Source organism: Podarcis muralis, chromosome 16 (assembly GCF_964188315.1).
Source record: "Podarcis muralis chromosome 16, rPodMur119.hap1.1, whole genome shotgun sequence".
Taxonomy (NCBI): Eukaryota; Metazoa; Chordata; class Lepidosauria; order Squamata; family Lacertidae; genus Podarcis; species Podarcis muralis.
The window spans coordinates 40,278,772-40,299,647 of NC_135670.1; the positions used below are offsets into that span (position 1 = coordinate 40,278,772).

At 45.3% G+C, this 20,876-nt stretch overlaps 2 protein-coding genes across 4 annotated transcripts; one reads left to right on the forward strand and one right to left on the reverse strand.

The window, feature by feature from the left end:
• Positions 1-1,500: 1,500 nt before the first annotated feature.
• VPS33A (VPS33A core subunit of CORVET and HOPS complexes) lies at positions 1,501-13,383 on the reverse strand. Of its 3 annotated transcripts, XM_028709331.2 has the most exons (13): positions 13,251-13,383; positions 12,879-12,944; positions 12,479-12,606; positions 12,081-12,270; positions 10,509-10,625; positions 9,882-10,056; positions 8,799-8,992; positions 6,715-6,841; positions 6,425-6,492; positions 5,908-6,045; positions 3,545-3,682; positions 3,265-3,433; positions 1,501-2,746 (listed from the first exon to the last, which is right to left on the reverse strand). In XM_028709331.2, the coding sequence occupies exons 1-13, from the start codon at positions 13,350-13,352 to the stop codon at positions 2,553-2,555; spliced, it is 1,806 nt and encodes a 601-aa protein (XP_028565164.2). In that variant the 5' UTR covers positions 13,353-13,383; the 3' UTR covers positions 1,501-2,552. The 3 variants fall into 3 exon arrangements, with proteins under 3 accessions (XP_028565164.2, XP_077776344.1, XP_028565166.2); XM_077920218.1 differs by lacking the exon at positions 12,879-12,944 and having other exon boundaries at positions 13,251-13,364; XM_028709333.2 differs by lacking the exons at positions 1,501-2,746; positions 3,265-3,433; positions 3,545-3,682; positions 6,715-6,841.
• Positions 13,325-18,956, forward strand: LOC114592682 (uncharacterized). Its single transcript, XM_077920219.1, has 12 exons — positions 13,325-13,528; positions 15,929-16,015; positions 16,130-16,162; positions 16,296-16,412; positions 16,554-16,633; positions 16,755-16,857; positions 16,964-17,047; positions 17,279-17,357; positions 17,669-17,716; positions 17,819-17,908; positions 18,011-18,093; positions 18,811-18,956. Exons 2-10 carry the CDS (start codon positions 15,971-15,973, stop codon positions 17,842-17,844), a joined length of 615 nt encoding a protein of 204 aa, XP_077776345.1. The 5' UTR covers positions 13,325-13,528; positions 15,929-15,970; the 3' UTR covers positions 17,845-17,908; positions 18,011-18,093; positions 18,811-18,956.
• Positions 18,957-20,876: the final 1,920 nt, after the last annotated feature.

The following is a 20,876-nucleotide window of genomic DNA, read 5'->3' on the forward strand; positions in this document are numbered from 1 at the left end:
AAGCCATTTAGGATGCAATTACTCCCCCAGTGATATGGTGAAAAATGCTAGCTTTTCCCCAGAAACATGCAAGCTCTTCCTCATGTACAATCTATAAACTGACCCTGGAAATTTGAAGAAAGCAATGAAGGACACAATTGCCTTTACAGCAATAACTGAAGCTTAATGTGAAAGTATCACGTACTTGTTCTGAAGGAGATTCATTTACTTGTGCTTCTGATACAGAAACATTAGTACACATTAACAATTGCAGAAAGAACTATTTTCCTTGCGAATTTGGCACTTGCGCGTTTTGCTTGAATTATAAATTCTAGTAGCTACTTTTCTTGTTTATCTTTATAGTTGCCCATTCTTTATTGGGAAATCCTGACTCCAGGTAATAATAATTTATTATTTGTACCCCGCCCATCTGGCTGGGTTTCCCCAGCCACTCTGCGCGGCTTCCATAGAAACCAAAGATACAGTAAAATATCACAGATTAAAAACTTCCCTGAACAGGGCTGCCTTAAGATGTCTTCTGAACGTCAGGTAGTTATTTATCGCTTTGACACCTGATGGGAGGGCATTCCACAGGGCGGGCGCCACTACCGAGAAGGCCCTCTGCCTGGTTCCCTGTAGCTTTGCTTCAGGGAAGGCAAAAGAAACCAAATTAATTTAGTTTCAGGGCACAAAAAATTACTTTTAGGGAACTTTAAGCCCATACAAAAATTGAGTTGATGGAACAGTGCTACAACACTGGATTTGCTTTGTGAGAATGCTTGCTCCCTCTGGAATACCCAAGAGAATGTGCTAGAACTTGACATGCAACACAACTTAAAAGTTAAGAGCAAGCAAGTCTCCAGGAGCAATGACTGAGAAAAGCACCTGGATGTTCAGGTGAACTATCAGGAGAAAGGCAAATCCATCAATTGTGGCTTTCCTCAGTTCTCATTTTCCCCATCTTCAGTTTTCTACATTTCACAATCAGTTTGAGGATTTTTAAAGTGTTTATGACAATTCGTCAGCATTTAGTGCAAAGTCTTCTTAATATAATTTTTTTGTATGCAATTTTGAGTAATATACACATTTTTGCAAAGCAGTGTCCCCTAATTTAATGCAGTTTTTGTATGTTATTTCCACCAGTACATTTTTTTTGTACACATTACTTGGGCTGGAGAAGTGCAAATTTCAAAGGTTGGTTATGTTTCAGTAGGTGTAAATTACGTTGATTTGCCTTTAAATACAAATTGAATCAAATTTCTCCACTATCCCCTAATTGTCAGAGACAAAAGTCATGATCCATCATTGTCCACAACCCAAGACGTGCAAAAGTTCCTACATGTTCCACAATCTCTCTGTGTATTTTTACCAAGATTAAACAAGTCTGACCACAACACTCTGCAACAGCAGCACCCTGAAATTTAAATATCCGAGATGACTTTGTCTTGAGAACTTATTTCGAAGAATAATAAAGACAATTTAATACTTATTTGTATTAAACAACATATACACACAATGGAAAACCGTTGGAACTGTATCTTTATAATCAACATTTGTCTCCTTGAATTTACACATGTAGAACTCCAGCACCCTCAAAAAGGTATCAGCATTAATCTGACCACTGCTGTCTTCAGAGAAAAACAGTAAAAACTGGAGGCACACCAAAATGATCCAGGATCTTTTTGCAATCCCCGCCCATTACATTCACTGTACAGGTTACAAACATACTTAATGTAAAGCTTTTAAAGTAAATTTTTAAGGAAAAGCTGACATGAAATGAGAGATTTAGATACATTTACAGCACACAAGAAAAATTGAGAACTCCCTCGTTTCTGCAGAGAAAATTGTAGGAGAGGGGGGAATCAGATTTTGTTGCTGTATGTCTCAGGATGTGTGGAAAGTAAAGCATGGGTTGAGAGAATGGAGGTGTTACCAACAGCATCATATAAATGGTCGGGACCAAAGAACTGAAGCCATTTGTAAACTTAACATATTCAGGGTTTTAGAACATGCTTTCAATAGGACTTGCAGAATGGTGGCCTAAGAGGAGACATAGCCATGTACAGGTCTACAAACGTTATACAACATCGCATGCGGAGAAAGTTTAAGAATGGCATTAAGAGGCAGAACTCAAAAAACAAAGTGACAGTACAAAGGATGGAGGGGGTGAAGTGAAGTATCAGGGAAATCTTCTTGAGAGATGTATGGAATTGTGGAATATGTTAATTCCCAAGGAGATGCTTAGAAACTGCAATAAACAGATAGATAGACAACCTGGGAATAATGATAGTGGATGCACTGCAGGGCCGAGTCAAAGCACAGGCCACATAATTTAAGTTTCCTCCCAAGCTTATTTTTCAGAAAGCAATGTAAGGAACTATCTTCAAGGCATTTCATTTCTTTTATCGTTCCCTCTTTCAGAGAGGCATCAGCCTCTTGCAAAGTTATGGACAGAGTCAATGCAAGAACACCACGCTTTCTGCCCTGTATCTAGCAGCAAGGCCAGCTTCCATTCGCACTGCCAGGATACCTCTTCTCTGCTTCTTATCATTACACCTATGCAGATTCTCGTTCTAAAAGGGCGGAGGCTCCAACTTCTCCATTAGAGATTTGACCCAGCTTGTTCCATTGATGAGTTTAGTTGTTGCAATGACATATTCTGTGCCCCCATCTTCCATTTGAGACAGAAAGCGGAGGGCTGCAATTTCGGCATATGTCACTCCACCCAGGAAAAATACCAGAGTGACTCTGTTTTCTCCATGCTGACCTGCATTGTTTACAAGGTAGAGAGTGGAAAACTGACTTTGAATATATTTTTGGTGCAACACAACTCCTACCCAACCCTCACTTCCCCCAGCTTGGTTTTAGATTGGTTATTTGACAAGAAGGTTGCTATGCTGCAGTTTGGAAGAGGGAAGCTAACCTAGGCAGAATGAAGCAACAGCGACTAAATATGCAACATCTATCACTCAGATACAAGGCCCAACCCACTGGGAATGCCTACACTGCATTGAAATCAGTGGGAGTTGTGGGAGGCTGAACCCATGCATCTGATCCAGGGCTCCATATGAGCTGCAACATGCAAGAAGAGTGGTTGAAATTGCATGGCCATTTTTTTAAAAAGTCCATACAAACTTGCACCCTCTAGGAACAAGGAAGCCTTTGTTTGCACTGGAGCTCCAGTGTTAACAAGAAGCCACTGTACTGCAGGTGAAGCTGCAGTTGTCATTAGCAGCCCTTTAAGCACTATATTACAACACAAATTGTGTGTCCAAAGATACCTACGTTTTTTTTGAAGCCCTGTTGGCAATTGCTGCCTCTCTTCAAAGTGTGGTCCTGGAAGCATCTTTAACACTTCTTCTATACTTCGCCACCCTGGACGGGCAAGCAATTGTGCCAGGCGCACACTTAGAGGAGCATAGCCACTGTATACATAAGAGATGTCGTTGGGATTCTGCAGGAAGGATGGAAGGAAGTGGGATCAATGAAGAGCAGCTTATCACCACAGTGCATTTCATAAAATTTTTAGCAATGCCATAACTGTGTGATGAAGCACTTAACTTACCTGTTCATTGACATCATCCATCCACAGACGCAGAGTTTTCCGAATTGTTGGGTAGTTGTTTCTACTGGTTAACTGGGTCTTCAAGAGTCCAGCCTTTTCTAGATTATTTAAAGTCAGTATATGTTCATAGCCATAAGTCTGTAACAAGAACATGTGTTGTCAGGGGTACCAACTTGAATAAAATATTGTGGGGGCCCAGGTAAGTCCTGTCCCACATAATCAATCACATGACACAGTGCACACACACCATGTGAATAGCAGTGCCCATCAACTTTGGAGGGCCCACCTCTTCAGATATTTTTTTTTTGGGGGGAGGAGCCCCCGTAGCCTCTAGGAGTTGGCTCCTATGTGTGCTGCTTAGTATTGGTTGTATTGGTGGACTGGTAATGTTGTTCGGATGCCTGATTATTGTTTTCCAAAGCAATCGCTCTATTTCAAACTTAAAAATGGAAAGCGTAATGCTGGTGGTCAACAAAATAAGTTTAAAGACTCTCTCAAGGCAAATCTTAAAAAATGCCGTATAAACACTGACAACTGGGAAACCCTGGCCTGAAAACACTCCAGTTGGATAACAGCCTTTACCTAAGATGTAATGGGCTTTGAAGACACTCAAACTCAGGACAAAAGGGAGAAATGTGCTAAGAGGAAGGAACCCTCACCGTGATCAACTCTTGCCCAGAAACCTATGTCCCCACGTGGAAGGACGTGTGGAGCCAGAATTGGTCTCCACAGTCACCTACGGACTCACTTTTAAGACCATGTATGAGGGCTCGGCAAAGAAGAAGAAGGTATTGTAATTTTCTTTTTTTTAGAAAAATGTTCTTTTAAAATTTATATTTTATGGATTTTCAGTTACAAATGAATTAGATATTAAAAAGAAGAAAAGAAAGAGTATAAACAATAACAAGTTGCGAGTACTGAGACATCACACACCAAAAGGGAAAAGTATTACAGACGCTATCCCAGTTGTACAGTTGAAAGTACTTGTCATTCCACTATGTTCAGTGTGATGCTTGGAGGGGGGTGTGGAAGTCATGAGGGTGGCCGCAGTTACAAGTTATAGGTCTATCTTACTATTTAATAATACACAGAAAAGGAACTGAGGCAAGTAGAGAATAGAGGAAGGGGATGGTACTGAAAACCATTGGGGGGAGTGTCAATGATACTATACTATATTGTATTTTATATAATATGTATGGATTGTCATTTGACCTGCTTAAGAGATGCACGGTCTATCTGCAAGAAAGCAAAGTGAGGTTGTTCAAAACCATGGACTGATTTAGCATTACCAGTCTTGGGTTCATTGACAGTATAATCCTGTGTACAGTCGTACAGTACTTTGGAAGTCCGAATCCATTCCGGAAGTCTGTTTGACTTCCAAAACGTTCGAAAACCAAATTGCAGCTTCTGATTGGCTGCAGAAGCCTGTCGGATGTTCAGGTTCCAAAAGAATGTTCGCAAACTGGAACAATCACTTCCGGATTTGCGGCATTCAGGAGTCAAAACGTCTGAGTTCCAGGGCGTTCGGGATCCAAGGTATGACTATATGTTGTAGGAGTCAATGTGATCAAAGGGAATTCCTCCAAGGTAAGTCTACATAGTGCTGTAGCCCAAGACTTCAATCAATAAACCATTTGATTTAAAGCTAAGAACACAGTGAAAAGTAAAAACAGGAGCTGAGCAAGTCTAGATTGAACCAAGATAGATAGCTATAGATTGGGCAAAAACAACATTTCTTTATATTTTTAACAAGTTTTTCTTCTGTGCCACCCAAACCTGCAGAGGTAACATTCAATTTAAAAATGCAATGCCCTCATCTGCATGTAACAGTAAGTCATGGGTCAACGGCAATGTCAGGATGGAGCAGTGTGCACAGTCCCCAAAAGTTCTTGCATTGCTCCTTCCTGGGTGTGAGCCATGAAGCCTTAAGTTATCATTATGTCTGAACCTGGAATTGTGGTTTGTTTCTCCTGAATAAACAACAAACATGAAGCCACTGTTCCTGCTTTTGCAATCATGGTTTATACAAAAGGAAGAAACCACAACCATGGTTCATATATTGATAAGTCAAGGTTGCCTGGCTTGTTGCTCTCACTTGCTCCAGGGGAGGAAAAGGGCAGCATGAGCTAGCAGACTGCAAAATCTCAATAAACTATTAACCATGTTTGTTTCTCTTTTTAATTATTATCCTTTAAAAAAAATGCTATGCAAATAGGAAATAGAATATAAATACATCAACCTTGACATTAGGTTTTAATTACTGAGATGAGTTAGCCAGCAGCTGGCGCGATGACTTGAGTTTCCCCACTAAACAATCGTGCATAAGGTTCTCCCAAGAGTGATCTATATTTGATTTGGCTAACCTGGAGAATCTCTCTCTTATAATGATCCAGGACCTTCTGTTTCAGTCCGCTGTTGCACACTGACTGCAGACAAACAAGTCTTAAAATCTTGATCAGAGGATGCTTTTGGGCAATACAGTCTTCAATGTAGTTGTTGACCTAAACAGAAAAATCAAACCAACAAAACTACACCAACTTTTGAAATGGTAGCGAAACAAAATGTTTAGCTCTTATTCGTAGGGATGTAAAAGTGGACATGGAACCTCCTCCATCACAATGTCAAGAACAATTTGCATCAAAGTGAAACCAGCCACAAAACAGGATGCAATTTTTGGTGAGCAGTTTTTCTTCATCAATAAGAGTGGTTGCAGTCTGGGGCAGAAGGTGGTGTTGAGGATGTTGGACCAAGGAAGTTTAACTTCCAGAAGATTCAGTGGAACAGAAACAGGTTCTATTTAGCAAAAACGACACCCACCATTATTCCAAGAGATACTAGATAACAATGGGGGGGAACTATTTTAAGAGCATTTTCACCTACCTTATCAGTGTCTATTCCTGACATAAACTCTTGTTCCACTGTTAAGTTATCAAAGAAGTCTTCTGATGCTTAAATAAATAATAATAAACAGTAAATGAACACGCTGCGTTTGAAAATAGTTTTCAGTCAAGAACAGTGCTGATATCTGGCCACTGGCAGCTTATCCACAGGGAATTTATTAAAGCTATAGCTGGAATATTCTGTAAGCCACCTTGAGTCCCATCTGGGGGGAAAGGCAGTGAGTGAGTGAGTGAGTGAGTGAGTGAATGAATAAATAGGTAAAAACTCACTAGTGATATCTTTGATGAGTTCCGCAATAGAAGTGTGGTTAGCTAAAGAGCTTCTTGCTGCTTGCATGTGCGGCAGCTGTGAGACAAACTGTTTGATCTCTCCAACAGTTTTAGCATGGTGTCTTTCCTAGGAAAACAGACCCAGCAGATAACAGTTTAGAGTCAATCCCCAAGAAAACATGGAAATCTTATGTGTCTCCTTTACAGTGTTCACTATTTTCAGTTAAGGAAAAAAATAGTTACGCTGCTGATGAGAGAATATCCAGTTCCCCATCCAATATTCTTTCTTTGTTGCATGATCAGTTTTGCAGTGTAAAACTGCTAAATGAATGGCAAGCTTGAGCACTTTCCTAACCATTTCTAACTAACTGGCATCTTTTCATGCATGTTGCAGTTTTACACATAATAAAAACATTCTTCCTTTTCTAACACCAAAAAAGCCTGTGGGGCAGTGGAAACTGTGCTGAATCAGGAGCTGCCTGGGGTGAGTGTGACCAGGTTGGATACCGGCCCCAGCAGAGTAAAACTCTTCTCTAACCTAATGAACTTCAAATATGAAACCAGCAGGAGACATTGTAATTCACACCGAGCTCATGACAGAGTGGAAAGAAAACCTCTATTTAAGTCCAAGATGCGCCCCTGCCAAATTACTAGAACACACATGCCTTCTTTAATGACCACCATGCACTCCCACGGTTACAAATTGTCCCTTTGTTTGGATGTTTGCATTTTATTGATTTTACGTTTATTTTGTTTCTAAATTTTGCTCTTTGATTTTGAGAACCCTGATTGAAAAGCAGGTTATAAATGATCCAAATAAAGAAATTGGTCCAACATAATGAAGTGAGAAATTATCTGAGTCCATAAGGATGTTTCCTGAAGAGACATAAATCTTGTTATCTCAGTAACGATGAAAAGCACAGAGCTTAACTCTAAGGACTAGATTGCCAGAGGTGTCTAATGACTATTAATAAGGACAATCCAGATGTATGTATTCCGCTTCCAGTTTCTATCAGACCAACAAGAAAGAACTACACATCCAAACACATTTATTGAAAAGTGGAATTTGGTTGAAGTGTAAACTATATGAATGGCAAGCCCAGGCAGGAAGATAATAATGAAGTATGCCATTAATAAGCCTTTTGCTACCCACAAGCTGCTGTTTCATTATCACCTATTATATCTGACAACCTTGCACTCTCTCTTGTTCCTTCCAACATAAAAGTGCCAATTATAGCACTCAATTTTAAATGGTTCCTCTTTCAATAGGCAAGTGCAGCTGGTCTGGCCTTCTAAAGGAGCAGAAAGAAATGCAGAAAATGTGACCAGATTACACAGCTCAGAGCTCAAGTCATCTATGCTTTTATGTACTATCATACTAGGCCAGGCATGATGGAATTTCCTGAAACTGCACAACATGGAAACTGCGCACACACACAACATGTAAACTGCACACACATTTGTGACTGCAAGGACAAAGCCACTTGCCCAAATTATTATATGGCTACACCATCCCATGAGATATGTGACATCAAGAAGATACATCTGATTCCAACATGCCATAGGAAAGTCCACATGTATGCCTTGGTAGTATGGAATTGGGGTAGGATTCAGTTCCCTAAGAATCTCAGCTTTCGTTAAAATACAAGCAAGTTTCCATGTCTTATGACTGTAATGACATGTTCAAAAGTGTGCTTTCTGAATTCTCAAAAGCTAATGGGGAGGGCTTCAGTGTCTTCCATAACTTATTGTCTCTCTTCATAAGCAGTAAAACTAGAAGGGTACAAAATGTGGAAGTATAGATTGTGTAGATCTATACACTTATATGCATAACACACTTATATGTTGCTGATTCAGGTTCTTCTTGGTGCGGGGTTTGGATTGCACAGGCACAAATTTTCATTGTTTTTACAGAACACACAGCCTTGATCAAGACTAGTGCTGAAGCAAAAGTGCAGATCTGACTTCTGATTTGACCAGCATCCTGCAACTGCAAGGTGTATGTGGAACACTTCTGAGGCTGAATGGACAAGCCAGTTGAACCTGGACTCATCTGTGGGGATAAGATAACACAGGTCGATTACCTCAAATGCGGCTGAGATTATTTTGGCTCTCTTGCTCAGCACAGAGCCCACAGCATTGAAATTCTTGTCCCGGATCTCTGCATAAAGCTCCTCAGCAGAATTCAGCTGCAGCTTCTTGGGCTCTGTGGGGAGATCCTTGCCACCCTCCCCCTGCTTCTTGGGGGCAAACTTTTCTGGAGGGAGTTTCACGTAAGCTGCCAAAATACAAGCCAAAGGAAACAGAGCTGACTTGGCTTCCCAACACACAGAGGAATAAACACTGGGAAATAAGGAACCTGAGCTGTCACTTGGCAAGTGCTAAGCTGGCTCTTGAGGGGCACCAGTTTTCATTTTTCCCAACTGAAACTGATCCAGGGGAAGCATCTTATTTCCCCTCTTCTCCTCTGCTGCCCACTTGTGGAACACTTTCTATACCAGATAATACCACTGGACAAAAGAGCAAAATACTTTCCCATTAAGTCAGGTGAAATAAATGAGAGTTACTAAACTGCTGCTAGAAAACTTGGTGGGATGGGGGCCCTGTGGCCCCCCAGGTGCTTTTGGACCATCCTGGTTGGGGCAGTCCAACAACAGCTGGAGAGCCACAGGTTCCACACCCCTGCATCAGACAAGATGAGGAGAACTGGAGTCATCCTATCATCCTCAGTGTCTCTAAAATGCTGCTTAAGGGCACGGGAGTGGGAGACCCTGAAAAATCCTCTGAAAAAGAAAGAAAGAAAGAAAGAAAGAAAGAAAGAAAGAAAGAAAGAAAGAAAGAAAGAAAAGCAGAAGACCTACAAGGAAGAGGAGTAGCCTTCCTTGGCTGGGGGAAAAGAAAGGGGACAATGACAACAAAAGACCAATTGGCATATCGTGAGGAAGCTGAGAAAAAATCTGTTACTGGGGATTGTTGTCCCTTCTCTGAACAGAACTGCTTACCTACTCCCTGACTAAGGAAAGGATGTGACCGGTAAGAAGAAACCGTCCACTACAACGAGAAGAGAGAATAAAGATGTATGTACTGGTCTAAGACAGGGTCTTTTTCCATCTGAGAACCAATTACTCAGAAATTTTGTTACATCCTGGTCACAGCTGCTAACTTACTATTCTGAATTCCGTATATCTCATCAATAAGCCCCTCATAAGTCAGCTGTGTGGCCAGAGGTGACATCAAGTCTATGTTGCGGTCAAGCAGCAAGAGGGTATCAAAGACTGGGAAGATTGGATTCTGGCTCCCAGAAAACTCCCGCTTCATCCTGATCATCATATTTGCCACGTGCTGAAGAAAGAAGCGTTTGGAAGATTATGACTCAGGCTACAAGCAGCAAGTAACACATCCAACATTGCAGACATCTCTGAATATGCACCTCTCACTTCCTGCAGTGGTGAGCCAAGCTCTAGAGTGGTGCTCTGTCATCCCCTTTGTGCAAGAGACAGACCCAGACTGACTGCTGCTCCTCAACCTCCAAGGACAGGGGCAGAATAACCAAAATCCGCAGCCTCATCTTCTTCATGTCTCTCATATACACCTCATACACCCACACACCCATTCACTATAACACAGAGTGTGTGGATTCATTAGACATTAAAGACCACATGCCTCTTTATATATAAGCAGGGTTAAGAAAAGAAAGAAAAAAGTAGAGCAATTCCAAAGCGATTGTTGTCCATACAAAGAGGCATTCACACAGTGAAATGGCAGACAAGGGAGGCGTTCTAGATCATATTTACCCTTGCGCATTCCCCTTTCCCAAAGATCTGTGGGATTGTTCCATAAAGTGCCTGGAGTGTCATGAGTCCCTTTGCTGCGTGATAGAGGCTGGTCTGGTCATTTTCTAAGTAACACTCCTATATTTTAAAAAAAGACAAAGAAAGCATGGTAAGAAACTTAGGATGCAGGTGGTATCCTCAGCTTACAGCAATAAGCAGAAAATAAAAAGGCACCCTACAAACACTGTACTTTAAATAAACAGGATCAGAAAACTGGCACAGATGACAAAGTGCTTCCTTGTGCTAATAGGTGTGTGTGTCAAACGGAATTTATTCTGCTGGCTCTCCTAGCTCCACAGAAGACCTTCATTCAGTGATCACAAGAAATGAACACACACGTATTAAGGACAGTTGAGGACAGGGATACTCTTTCTCCCCTCCCTTTCTTAACTTACTGGCAGTGTGGGTCCTGCTGCCAAAATTGTCACACTCACTTCTGTAGGCTGAGACTAGGTAGGGACAAGGTGCGTAAGCTAAGTAGTTGCTGCCTGCTTAAATTGTAATTTTACTGTCTGAAACAGCATTTATATATCCTCTCAATTTCATTTCATATAATAAAGCAAGCTTTCTTTGTCAATGTCTCTCAATAATCTTACTGTAAAGCCATTTGTTTGCCTCTAAGAATTACTGGGTTGCCCATCTGGCAGTTAATAGGTCTTTAGGATCACCAGCCCCAAACAAAAAGTATCAGGTGTCAGTTTTATTTAGGCAGGAATGGAGGCAAACAAATGTTCATAAACGGACACACATTATGATGTTAGCAAAAGATCCCAATCTTCTTTGACAGTGTGTGTATGAATACATGTGAGTGGTGGACACGCATGTGAGTTCAGACACATACTGTAACACCCCCAAGGTGGTAAAATTTGCTGTAATTGATTACTATATACTGTACCATATATATTGGCCAGCTTCCTTTTAAAAACCTCCAAGCAGAAGGCAGCCACCAGCTAATTAATTGTCACTGTCGAAGAGGGTTTCCATAGTATTCGTCATATTAAAATATACATACCCCACTTTTAAATCAATTTTTTCAAATCAGTTTATATAAAAAAACAGTATGAACAAAAAAACACTTAACACACCTTAACAGAGCAGCACTAAAATCAGTTGAAGGCCTAGGTGAAATTTTCACCTGTGGCTCTAGGAAGATCAACCAATAATCAACACTCAGAAGGCGGCTCTCTTTCTGGTCACCAAAACTCAAGAGAAGGGCCTCTGAAACAGTTCTTAATGCGTGGGAAGAAGGAAGTGACCCTCTTAATATGAAACCTAGATCTGTTTCCTTGCAGTTGAAGCTCATGACCTTGTCGTACAACGCAGAGAATAGTTGCTGTCCTTATAGCACTGAGGTGGTGGGGTATGCAGAAGATCTGGTTCCAGTCTAGACCTCAAGTCAATAGGAAGCCAAAGCCACTGCCAACTAATGACTCCTATGACTGAGCATTGGGATGCCAACTGGGGGCTATCAGCAGCCAGTTTAGAAATATACCCCACACTGTGCCACCCTATGCAAAGAAACCCAATACTGACTTTGAAGGCGCTTTCAGACTCCATGGATAATAGGTCTCCATCAAATGGAATGAGGTCCAGGCTGTACTCCTCTCTGTGAATGAAGGAGCCCAGAACTCCTTGATTCTTCAGTCGCTGCTCACACAGCAAGCTGCGGCGTGGCACAAACAGGATGTGGAAATCCCTCTGTGGACAACGGACTCTGTCTTCACTAGAAAGGACACAAGGAGATACCTCAAGAAATACAGAAACTACCAGTTAAAGTGAGAAGTTGGCCTTCAATATTCTGAACCAAGTTCGTAAGTGATGTCACCTGAGTTCAGGTGTAACTTTTCAGTCAAGGAAAACAAGTAAGGTAACCATGAGGTTTCTACTCAGACTGCAGAAAGCAAAAAGGTAGGTCTGGAGAGCTACTCTACCTGAGCACATTTTCAGCAATTATGTCCATGAGTTCTAGCCTTGGTCTGACAAAGAAAATAATATTCTTGACATCTGCAGGTGGGAGGCGGCCTGGTTTGAGAGTGAACATTTTCTCCACCTCATGTTCCTGGAAGGAGACAAAAGTAATAATAATGTGCAATCTTATTTTAGTCTTTAGAAGTTTATATATATGAGAAAGGAATGGATTTATGGTCAACTCACTACTGGGAGCATCTATCCTTGTGTTTTGTAAACTTGGTGTTTAGGTGGAATAACTACCCACCTAGGACACCAAAAACATTTTCATCACACCTACTGGATAAAACTCTCAATAGGAAAACACACTATTTATGGCAAAAATCAGACTTAATATTTTTTTAAAATCTTGCCCAATCCTACCTTTAGAAGTGAATACTGTGCAATCAGCCCAAATGGACCTGTAAGATACTCATCCCACACAATGGCCTATGAAGAGGAAAGCAGAGAATCAGCTGACATTTCAAGCTACGTCCAATATACAGAAGTGAGTGGGGTAGAGGGAAAGTCTCTGACAATTCTATGCAGAGAAACTTCATTATTTGCCCTCCTTCCTTGGCAAAGGGGCCTGGCTTCGCGAATGGGGCCCAAAGGAGGCCGAGGCCCCCCTGCTCCTGGCAGCGGACTCCCGAGGAGGAGGAGGAGACGGGGAGAGGAAGGGGAAGAGCCAGGCGGAAAAGGGCCGGCGGCGCGCGGCCTCCCCTCCCTCCCTCCCTCCCTGCGATCCCGGCCGACCTTGGATCCGGCGCACTTGTCGAGGAACTCGCGCAGCTCCTTGCGGCCGGCCTCCCGCAGCGCCATCAGGTTGACCCGGCCCGAGTTCAGGTGCGCCGCCATGGCCGCCGCTCCTCGCCGCCGCCTCGCTCCGCCCGCCGCCAGCCCAGCCCCGCGCCGGTCAGGTGGAGCCCGAGACCGACGGGGAGGGACCAAGGGGCCGCCGCCGCCGCCTCCAGCCCGGCGCCGGGGCCGCCTCCTCTCCTCCTCCTTCTTCTTTGACGATCCCTCGAAGCCGAGTAAGATTGTTTTCCATAAACGCGGTTTTAGCAGTAAGAGACTGCGGAGGCCAATTCTGGAGCCAGGAGTTGATCCCGGTGAGGGTTTGCCAAGCCTGCCTTCCTCTTAGGCGGCATTTTTCCACCTTCGCCGCATCAAGCAGTTGGTCCCTTACCTTTCCCACCCCGACCTGGCCACAGTGATCCATGCGACGGTCATCTCCAGGCTTGACTACTGTAATTCGCTCTACGCGGGGCTGCCCTTGAAGCTGTCCCAGAAACTCCAGCGGGTACAGAATGCTGCAGCGAGGCTCCTCACGGGGTCTCTGCCATGGGAGCATATTCACCCAGTGCTTTTCAAGCTGCACTGGCTCCCGGTGGAGTACAGGGTCAGGTTCAAGGTGCTGCTTTTGACCTTTAAAGCCCTTCACGGCCTAGGACCCTCGTACCTACGGGACCGCCTCTCCCGGTATGCTCCACGGAGAGCCTCAAGGTCCATAAATAGCAACACTCTAGTGGTCCCAGGCCCTAAGGAAGTTAGATTGGCTTCAACCAGAGCCAGGGCCTTTTCAACACTGGCTCCGGCCTGGTGGAACGCTCTGCCTCATGAGACCAGGGCCCTGCGGGATCGGATCTCTTTCCGCAGGGCCTGGAAGACAGAGTTGTTCCGCCTGGCCTTTCGCTTGGAGCCAATTTGATTCCCTGCCTCCCTCTCTTTCTTTTTCTTTCCCTTCTCCTCCTGCAGTGAGGCTACATTTTTAATATTTTTATGTTTCAATATTTTAATGTTGTATTTTAATCTTGTTTTCAAGTTGTAATCATTCAACTTGTTTTTATTATTGCTTGTTAGCCGCTCTGAGCCCGGCCTTGGCTGGGGAGGGCCGGGTATAAATAAATAAATAAAAATTATTATTATTGTTAGCACGTTTCTCCCTTGTGTCCTGAGTTCGAGTGTCTTCAAAGCCCATGACCCCTTTGGTCAAGGCTGTTCTCCAACTGGAGCGCTCGCAGGCCAGTGTTTCCCAGTTGTCGGCGTTTATACTCCATTTTTTAAGATTTGCCTTGAGACAGTCTTTAAACCTCTTTTGTTGGCCACCAGCATTACACCTTCCATTTTTAAGTTTGGAATAGAGTCGTTGCTTTGGAAGACAATAGTCAGGCATCCGAACCACATGACCAGTCCAACGAAGTTGGTGTTGAAGAATCATTGCTTCAGCACTGGTGATCTTTGCTTCTTCCAGGACACTGGTATTAGTTCGCCTGCCTTCCCAGTGATGTGTCACATTTTTCGGAGACACCATTGCTGGAATCTTTCAAGGAGTTAGAGATGGCGTTTATAAGTGGTCCATGTTTCACAAGCATACAGCTGGGTTGGTAGTTCAAGAGCCTAGACTGAAGCACAAAAGACTAGTTTCAATGGACCAAGAATGGTTTTCATGGCTGGTTCTGACTTTTCCCAGTGGGAATTCCTACTTGTAGAGCAGAGGCCACGGCTGGTCGGCAGCTGCAGTGCCTGTGTGCTTTGTTCTGTTTTTGTTGTTGTTGTTGTTTAGTCGTTTAGTCGTGTCCGACTTTTCGTGACCCCCTGGACCAGAGCACGCCAGGCCCTCCTGTCTTCCACTGCCTCCCGCGGTTTTGTCAAACTCATGTTAGTAGCTTTGAGAACACTGTCCAGCCATCTGGTCCTCTGTCGTCCCCTTCTCCTTGTGCCCTCAGTGCTTTGTGCTGGAGGGCACTGTTTTGTGGCACTCACTATTGGACAGTTCTTTGGATAGTCTGAGCAGATTGGTTGAGCGAAAGGCTCAGCCTTCATTAGGGCAAATGTTCTACCCTTATTTATGGGAGCCTTTGGAATAGAAAAAGGAAATGACTGTGTCAGGATGTGTTTTGTGGGGAAATTTGCAGAAGTGAAGATGTTGATTTGGGGTACAGTCGGAGGGGGGGTATGGTGCCTGCTGGAGGGGGAAACCCCCCCCCCACCCTTTCCAAAACTTCCGGTAACAATGTTAAGAATGACCCAAAGCTCTCCCCTCTCCCTATTCATTTCATTTGCTTCCTGAAATTTATACACTGCTTGACTGCATGAATGAGGGGACCAGGCCCTCTGGGTCCTGGCATGGCCATAGCTCTTGAACCCAGAGCGCTTGGGACCTCCTTTCTCTCTCTGCCAGCCCTCCATGCTCTGGGCTGCCTCTTTCAGACTCTGATGATGCCCCTTCAGGTCACTGATCTGCAGAGAGATGGAAGGAATTGGTCGTGATGGGCAGGCAAGGATTGATTAGGCTCCACATAGGTATTTCTGTTCTGCAAATTTGGCAGGGGTTCACTGTTTTCTCCAGATGCCCCTCCTCACACACAAACACCCCCTCAAGAACTGGAGCGGCCAGCGTCTGAGTTGCTCTTTCCGCTCATCTCTTCTAGGATCAGGTGCTTAAGGCGCCTGTTCAGACGCTGTCACGTCTGATGCCACGTCTGGTGGCCCCCCAGCAAGACCCAGAGCAGCCTGTGGTGAGCCAGTGGCCCTCCTTTTTTGGACAGAGGAGGGCAGGAATGGGCATGGGGGGCAACTAGTCCAAGGATGCAAAAGAGGACTCACTTGTTCCCATGTCCTTCTGTTTGCAGTTCTGCTGCGGTTCCGCATCCCAGCCCCAGGGGGTGAGTATTGCAGAAAACAAGAGCAGGGACTGGATCCCTCAGACCTGCCCCCCTTTGCCCCCCACTCTGCACTCTCAGATGCGGAGAAGCCCTCCCCTCACGAGGAACTGACAGCCTGACTTTTGCATTTCAGCTGCTGGAGGATGAACAGCGCTACCTCCTGGGGGCCATCCAGAGCTGCCAGACAGCTGAGCTCAGGGGGCTCCGATCCCTGAAGTGCTCCAAGCAGGAGACGGCCCAAGCCATTCTGGTGAGTGATGGGGGGTGTGGGTGGAAAGGGTTGTGCATCTGCGTAGAGGAAGACCCTGCCAGCTCAGGGCATGGGGTTGCCATTCCCCTGCAAAGCCAAGCCTGGTGTTTGGGGTCAGAGCTGATTTTCCTCCTCTTCCAGGACATCTTGGGGCCCTTGGAGCACTTCAGGGATCGCCCCCTGACCCTGGCCCTTGCCTTGGAGGCCCTCATCCAGCTAAGGTCGGTGGGGTCTTTGGCGTGGATGGGGTTGTGGGTGGGGGGCAGAACTCCAGGGGGAAAGAGCAGGCGGGAGGGAGAAGGGGCAAGGGAGAATCTAACCCCCTTCCTTTCATTTCTGCAGCACCATGAGGCCCAAATTCAGCTGCTATATGATCAGTGCCATCCTGCACAGGACGTTGGAGGCCGTGCTGAATGGGGCCGAGGAGGAGGAGGAGGAGAGAGAAGTATGTCCTTGGTTTTGACTTCCCTTCACAGGCTCTTTCTTCTTCTTCGTCACACACTTGCAGAATCCAACCCAGCATTCACACTCTCTTCTCTCTTTTCCCGCAGGAACTGAAGAGGCACTTCCGGCTCCTGCTGGGGAGTCTCCTTATGGAAGCCCCCAACCCTGGCACCCTCCTCCACCTTCTCAGCGTAAGTGTCCCGATGGCATCAGGGGTGGTTTTAGGGTTGTCCCCCCCGTCCCTTACCCAATGGACTGCCCCATTTCTGGGGCACAGAGCCTGTTTGGCCCCCAATTTGGTCCAAGACCAAAGCTGGCAAACCCTCATGGTCCAGAAGTGCCAGGGACTCCGTGGTGGGGGCAGTGGGGGCTGCTTTGGCCCAGACTGGCCCCTGACTCTGAGATGCTCTTTCCTCTTGCAGGACCTCCAAGGCTCAAGAACTAGCGGCCTGCAGCACCCCCTTGCTGCTGGCCGTTGCCTGGAAATACCCCAACCTCAGAGTAAGTACCTTGCCTTCTTCTATTCATTTCTTTGGTTAATTTCACCTCCCCCCCAAGATCACATCCCCAAGTGATCTTTAGCGCAGATGATGTGGGGTGTGTCCCTGGGGGCCAGGATGAGGCCAGAGGCTTTTCCTGCCCCCTTTCCTACTGCTGCCCTTCTACCTCTGCCCAGGAGGCTGCAGGGCCCAGGGAGGTCCTCTGGAACAAGGGATTGGGCCCAAGACAGAGGGAGACCCCTCCTTCCAGACTTGGCGCTGCTTCTGTGCTCTCTTGCTCCCATCTGACCCCGATTTTTCTTTCCTCATCAGCAGTAGTTTGGCCGGACCTGGCTTGCTTCCGCCTGAAGACGGAAAAAGGTAAGCCCCACACTTTGGAGACAGCGACCTTTGACTAAAGGCCTGTGGGAAAATCTCATTTTCATTTTCATTCTGTTCTCATTCTCATTCTCTTCCATCCAGATGACATCATCATTGAGGATTTATAGGTAGTGCGGACCTCGGGCTCCACTGGACACCCGAGAGAGGCCAACATCCAAATGCACTCAGCACGTAAGACTTTCTCAAAAGCCCATCTGTAGTTAGAGATGCCCTGTTTCATCTGTGAGAGAAGCAGGCACTCCTGGCGACCTGCTTACCTTTTTTCTCTTGCAGGTGACAGAATGATGCCGGCAAGACCGCCTTCTCCATCTTTTTATAGCAGCAGAAGGGAAGCAGTGGCTGTGGGACCAGATCAGGTAGGGGGAAGCTGCCTTGTGGGGACAGAGGCCAAGGGGTGGAATGGTGTCATGGACTGGTTGGGCACAGAGGAATGGTGGGAGGAAGCTGCTGGAGAACCAGGAAGGGAAGACGTCTCAGAGCCCAGGGAGTGGAGGTAGTGGAGGGGGCACAAGGAGCAGCAGTCCGAGGGAGAAGAGGCCGAGGAACCAGGGGAGGGGAGCCAATGGGTCTCAAACCCTCGGTGAGTGAGGGACTTTCCCCTGTGTCAGAAGACAGGCTCCGGCAGATGGAGCGGACAAGATCCATAGAAAGCTGTTTGTGCACGTGCCGTAGAGGGAAGCCAGGGGCCGATGGGGCTCATCCCCCTGGAAGGGAGCCCATCGAGGAGAACTCTGATTCTAAACCTCCACTGCCTCATGGGATGGCTTCAGGAGAAGAATAGGCTCCAGAGTAAACCCGACACAGATGTAGAGTGGAGTCCCTAGGATGGTGGGGTGGCGTTTTGCAGGCCTCCTTCTGGAAACTCCTGCAGCCCAGCTGGTGCCTTGTGCCTTGCTCTTCTTTCCTTTGGACCACCTCAGGGAGGCCGAGGGGGGGCGGCTCTGGGCACAGGGTTGACACCTTTGTTTTGACAAAAGACAGGACAGGGCAGGGGACAGAGAGAGATCTGAAAGCTGTTAACATTATTTTGCCTCAAAAGTTCTCACGGAATTTTGGGTTTTTCCATTCCTTAGGTTATATAATCTATTCCCTGTGTAACTCCACGTGTCAAGAAGAAAAAGAACTGGAAGAGAATGGAATAAAAATAAATATAAAAATAAAAATAAATATTTTTTAATGGATTTTGAATAAATGCACAATAAATTGTTACTGTTTTGAATTTCATTGTGTTATTGTCTTCCATTGATCTGGACACTTTTGTTGTTTCAGCCTTAGTTGTGGTCCACTAGGATCCCTAGATCCTTTTCCCTACCAGCAAACCAGTGTCCCTCATCTTTTATTGGTGCAGCTGCTTCTTCCTGCCAAAGTGCAGAACCTTAGATTAACCAGGAGTCCTCTTTGCTCGCCTTCAGGGTGTGACCATGTCGCAGTCAGTGCTGTGGTAGTTCTGTGTGACATTAACACAGTTCAGTGCAATTGCCTGGTGACAATCCAGTCCAGCTGGTGCCAGTGACCTGAGATCTAAGATGTCTCCAGGACACTGAGTGTTTTGCCTTGGTAGAGCATACCATGTTCGTGACATAGAGGCTGTGGTATGAGCACACTTCAGGTAGCCTTTGTCCGTTCTTGTTCAGGTCCCGATACCAAGGGGCCTCTGCGGTTATGCCAGCTGTGATGAACTCTTTCAGCAGGAATAGTAATAGTAACAATAAGAATAATTTTATTGTTTATATCCCCCCCCCAATCTGGTTAGGTTTCACCAGCCACTCTGGGCAGCTCCCAGCAGAACACTAAAAACAGAATAAAACTTCAAACATTAGAATCATAGAATCATAGAGTTGGAATAGACCACAAGGGCCATCGAGTCCAACCCCCTGCCAAGCAGGAAACACCATCAGAGCACTCCTGACATATGGTTGTCAAGCCTCTACTTAAAGACCTCCAAAGAAGGAGACTCCACCACACTCCTTGGCAGCAAATTCCACTGTCGAACAGCTCTTACTGTCAGGAAGTTCTTCCTAATGTTTAGGTGGAATCTTCTTTCTTGTAGTTTGGATCCATTGCTCCGTGTCCACTTCTCTGGAGCAGCAGAAAACAACCTTTCTCCCTCCTCTATGTGACATCCTTTTATATATTTGAACATGGCTATCATATCACCCCTTAACCTCCTCTTCTCCAGGCTAAACATGCCCAGCTCCCTTAGCCGTTCCTCATAAGGCATCGTTTCCAGGCCTTTGACCATTTTGGTTGCCCTCCTCTGGACACGTTCCAGTTTGTCAGTGTCCTTCTTGAACTGTAGTGCCCAGAACTGGACACAGTACTCCAGGTGAGGTCTGACCAGAGCAGAATACAGTGGCACTATTACTTCCCTTGATCTAGATGCTATACTCCTATTGATGCAGCCCAGAATTGCATTGGCTTTTTTAGCTGCCGTGTCACACTGTTGGCTCATGTCATTAAAAACTTCCCTAAACAGGGCTGCCTTCAGATGTCTTCTAAAAGTCAGAGAGTTATTTCTTTGACATCTGCTGGGAGGGCGTTCCACAGGGTGGGCGCCACTACCAAGAAGGTGCTTGCAGGCTCAAGACATCCTGGTCTAGTTCCTCGCAGAACTTGTTCTTGATCGGTATATCAGAGCACACATCTGTGGAGCGTAGGGGGCATATGCCATGATTTATTGGCCCATAGATGGTCTTTGTGGCTTTAAGGAAACTCTGTGCATCATGAGCGTCAGCTAAGTGCTGGATCTCTTGAGCTTTTTTTATCCTCCAGGTGTTCTTTAGTTCTCTGGTTCTTCTTTGAACCTCAGCCTTAGCATTGGCATAGGTTTTTTTCTTAGTGGCACAGTTTCTATCTCTTTGCCAGATCTGAAAGGCCTTCCGTTTCTTGTCAATAATGTGTTCAGTCTCACCGTCATTCTTATCAAACCAGTCCTGGTGTTTCTTGGTTTGGTATCCAATAGTTTGTTCACCGGCTGCAATAATGATGTTTTTAGCTTGGTCCAGAGTTCCTCAATGTTATCAGGGAATTCTGAATGCGGATGGTCCTTAAGAGTCGTTTGGAAGCAATCCTGCTTAATATGATCTTGAAGGGCTTGAGTGTTCATTTTGTTCATTTGAGTGTTCCCTTTGCGCCTTGG

Coding starts and splice junctions, on each gene's coding strand:
- VPS33A (XM_028709331.2), bottom strand. CDS start 13,352: ATGGCGGCGCACCTGAACTCGGGCCGGGTCAACCTGATGGCGCTGCGG. Junction 12,271..12,478: donor ATTGCTGAAAATGTGCTCAG/GTAGAGTAGCTC, acceptor TGTCCTTTCTAG/TGAAGACAGAGTCCGTTGTC. Junction 6,046..6,424: donor CAGGAATAGACACTGATAAG/GTAGGTGAAAAT, acceptor TTTTCTGTTTAG/GTCAACAACTACATTGAAGA.
- LOC114592682 (XM_077920219.1), top strand. CDS start 15,971: ATGCCACGTCTGGTGGCCCCCCAGCAAGACCCAGAGCAGCCTGTG. Junction 17,358..17,668: donor GGAAATACCCCAACCTCAGA/GTAAGTACCTTG, acceptor TTTCCTCATCAG/CAGTAGTTTGGCCGGACCTG. Junction 17,717..17,818: donor CCGCCTGAAGACGGAAAAAG/GTAAGCCCCACA, acceptor TCTTCCATCCAG/ATGACATCATCATTGAGGAT.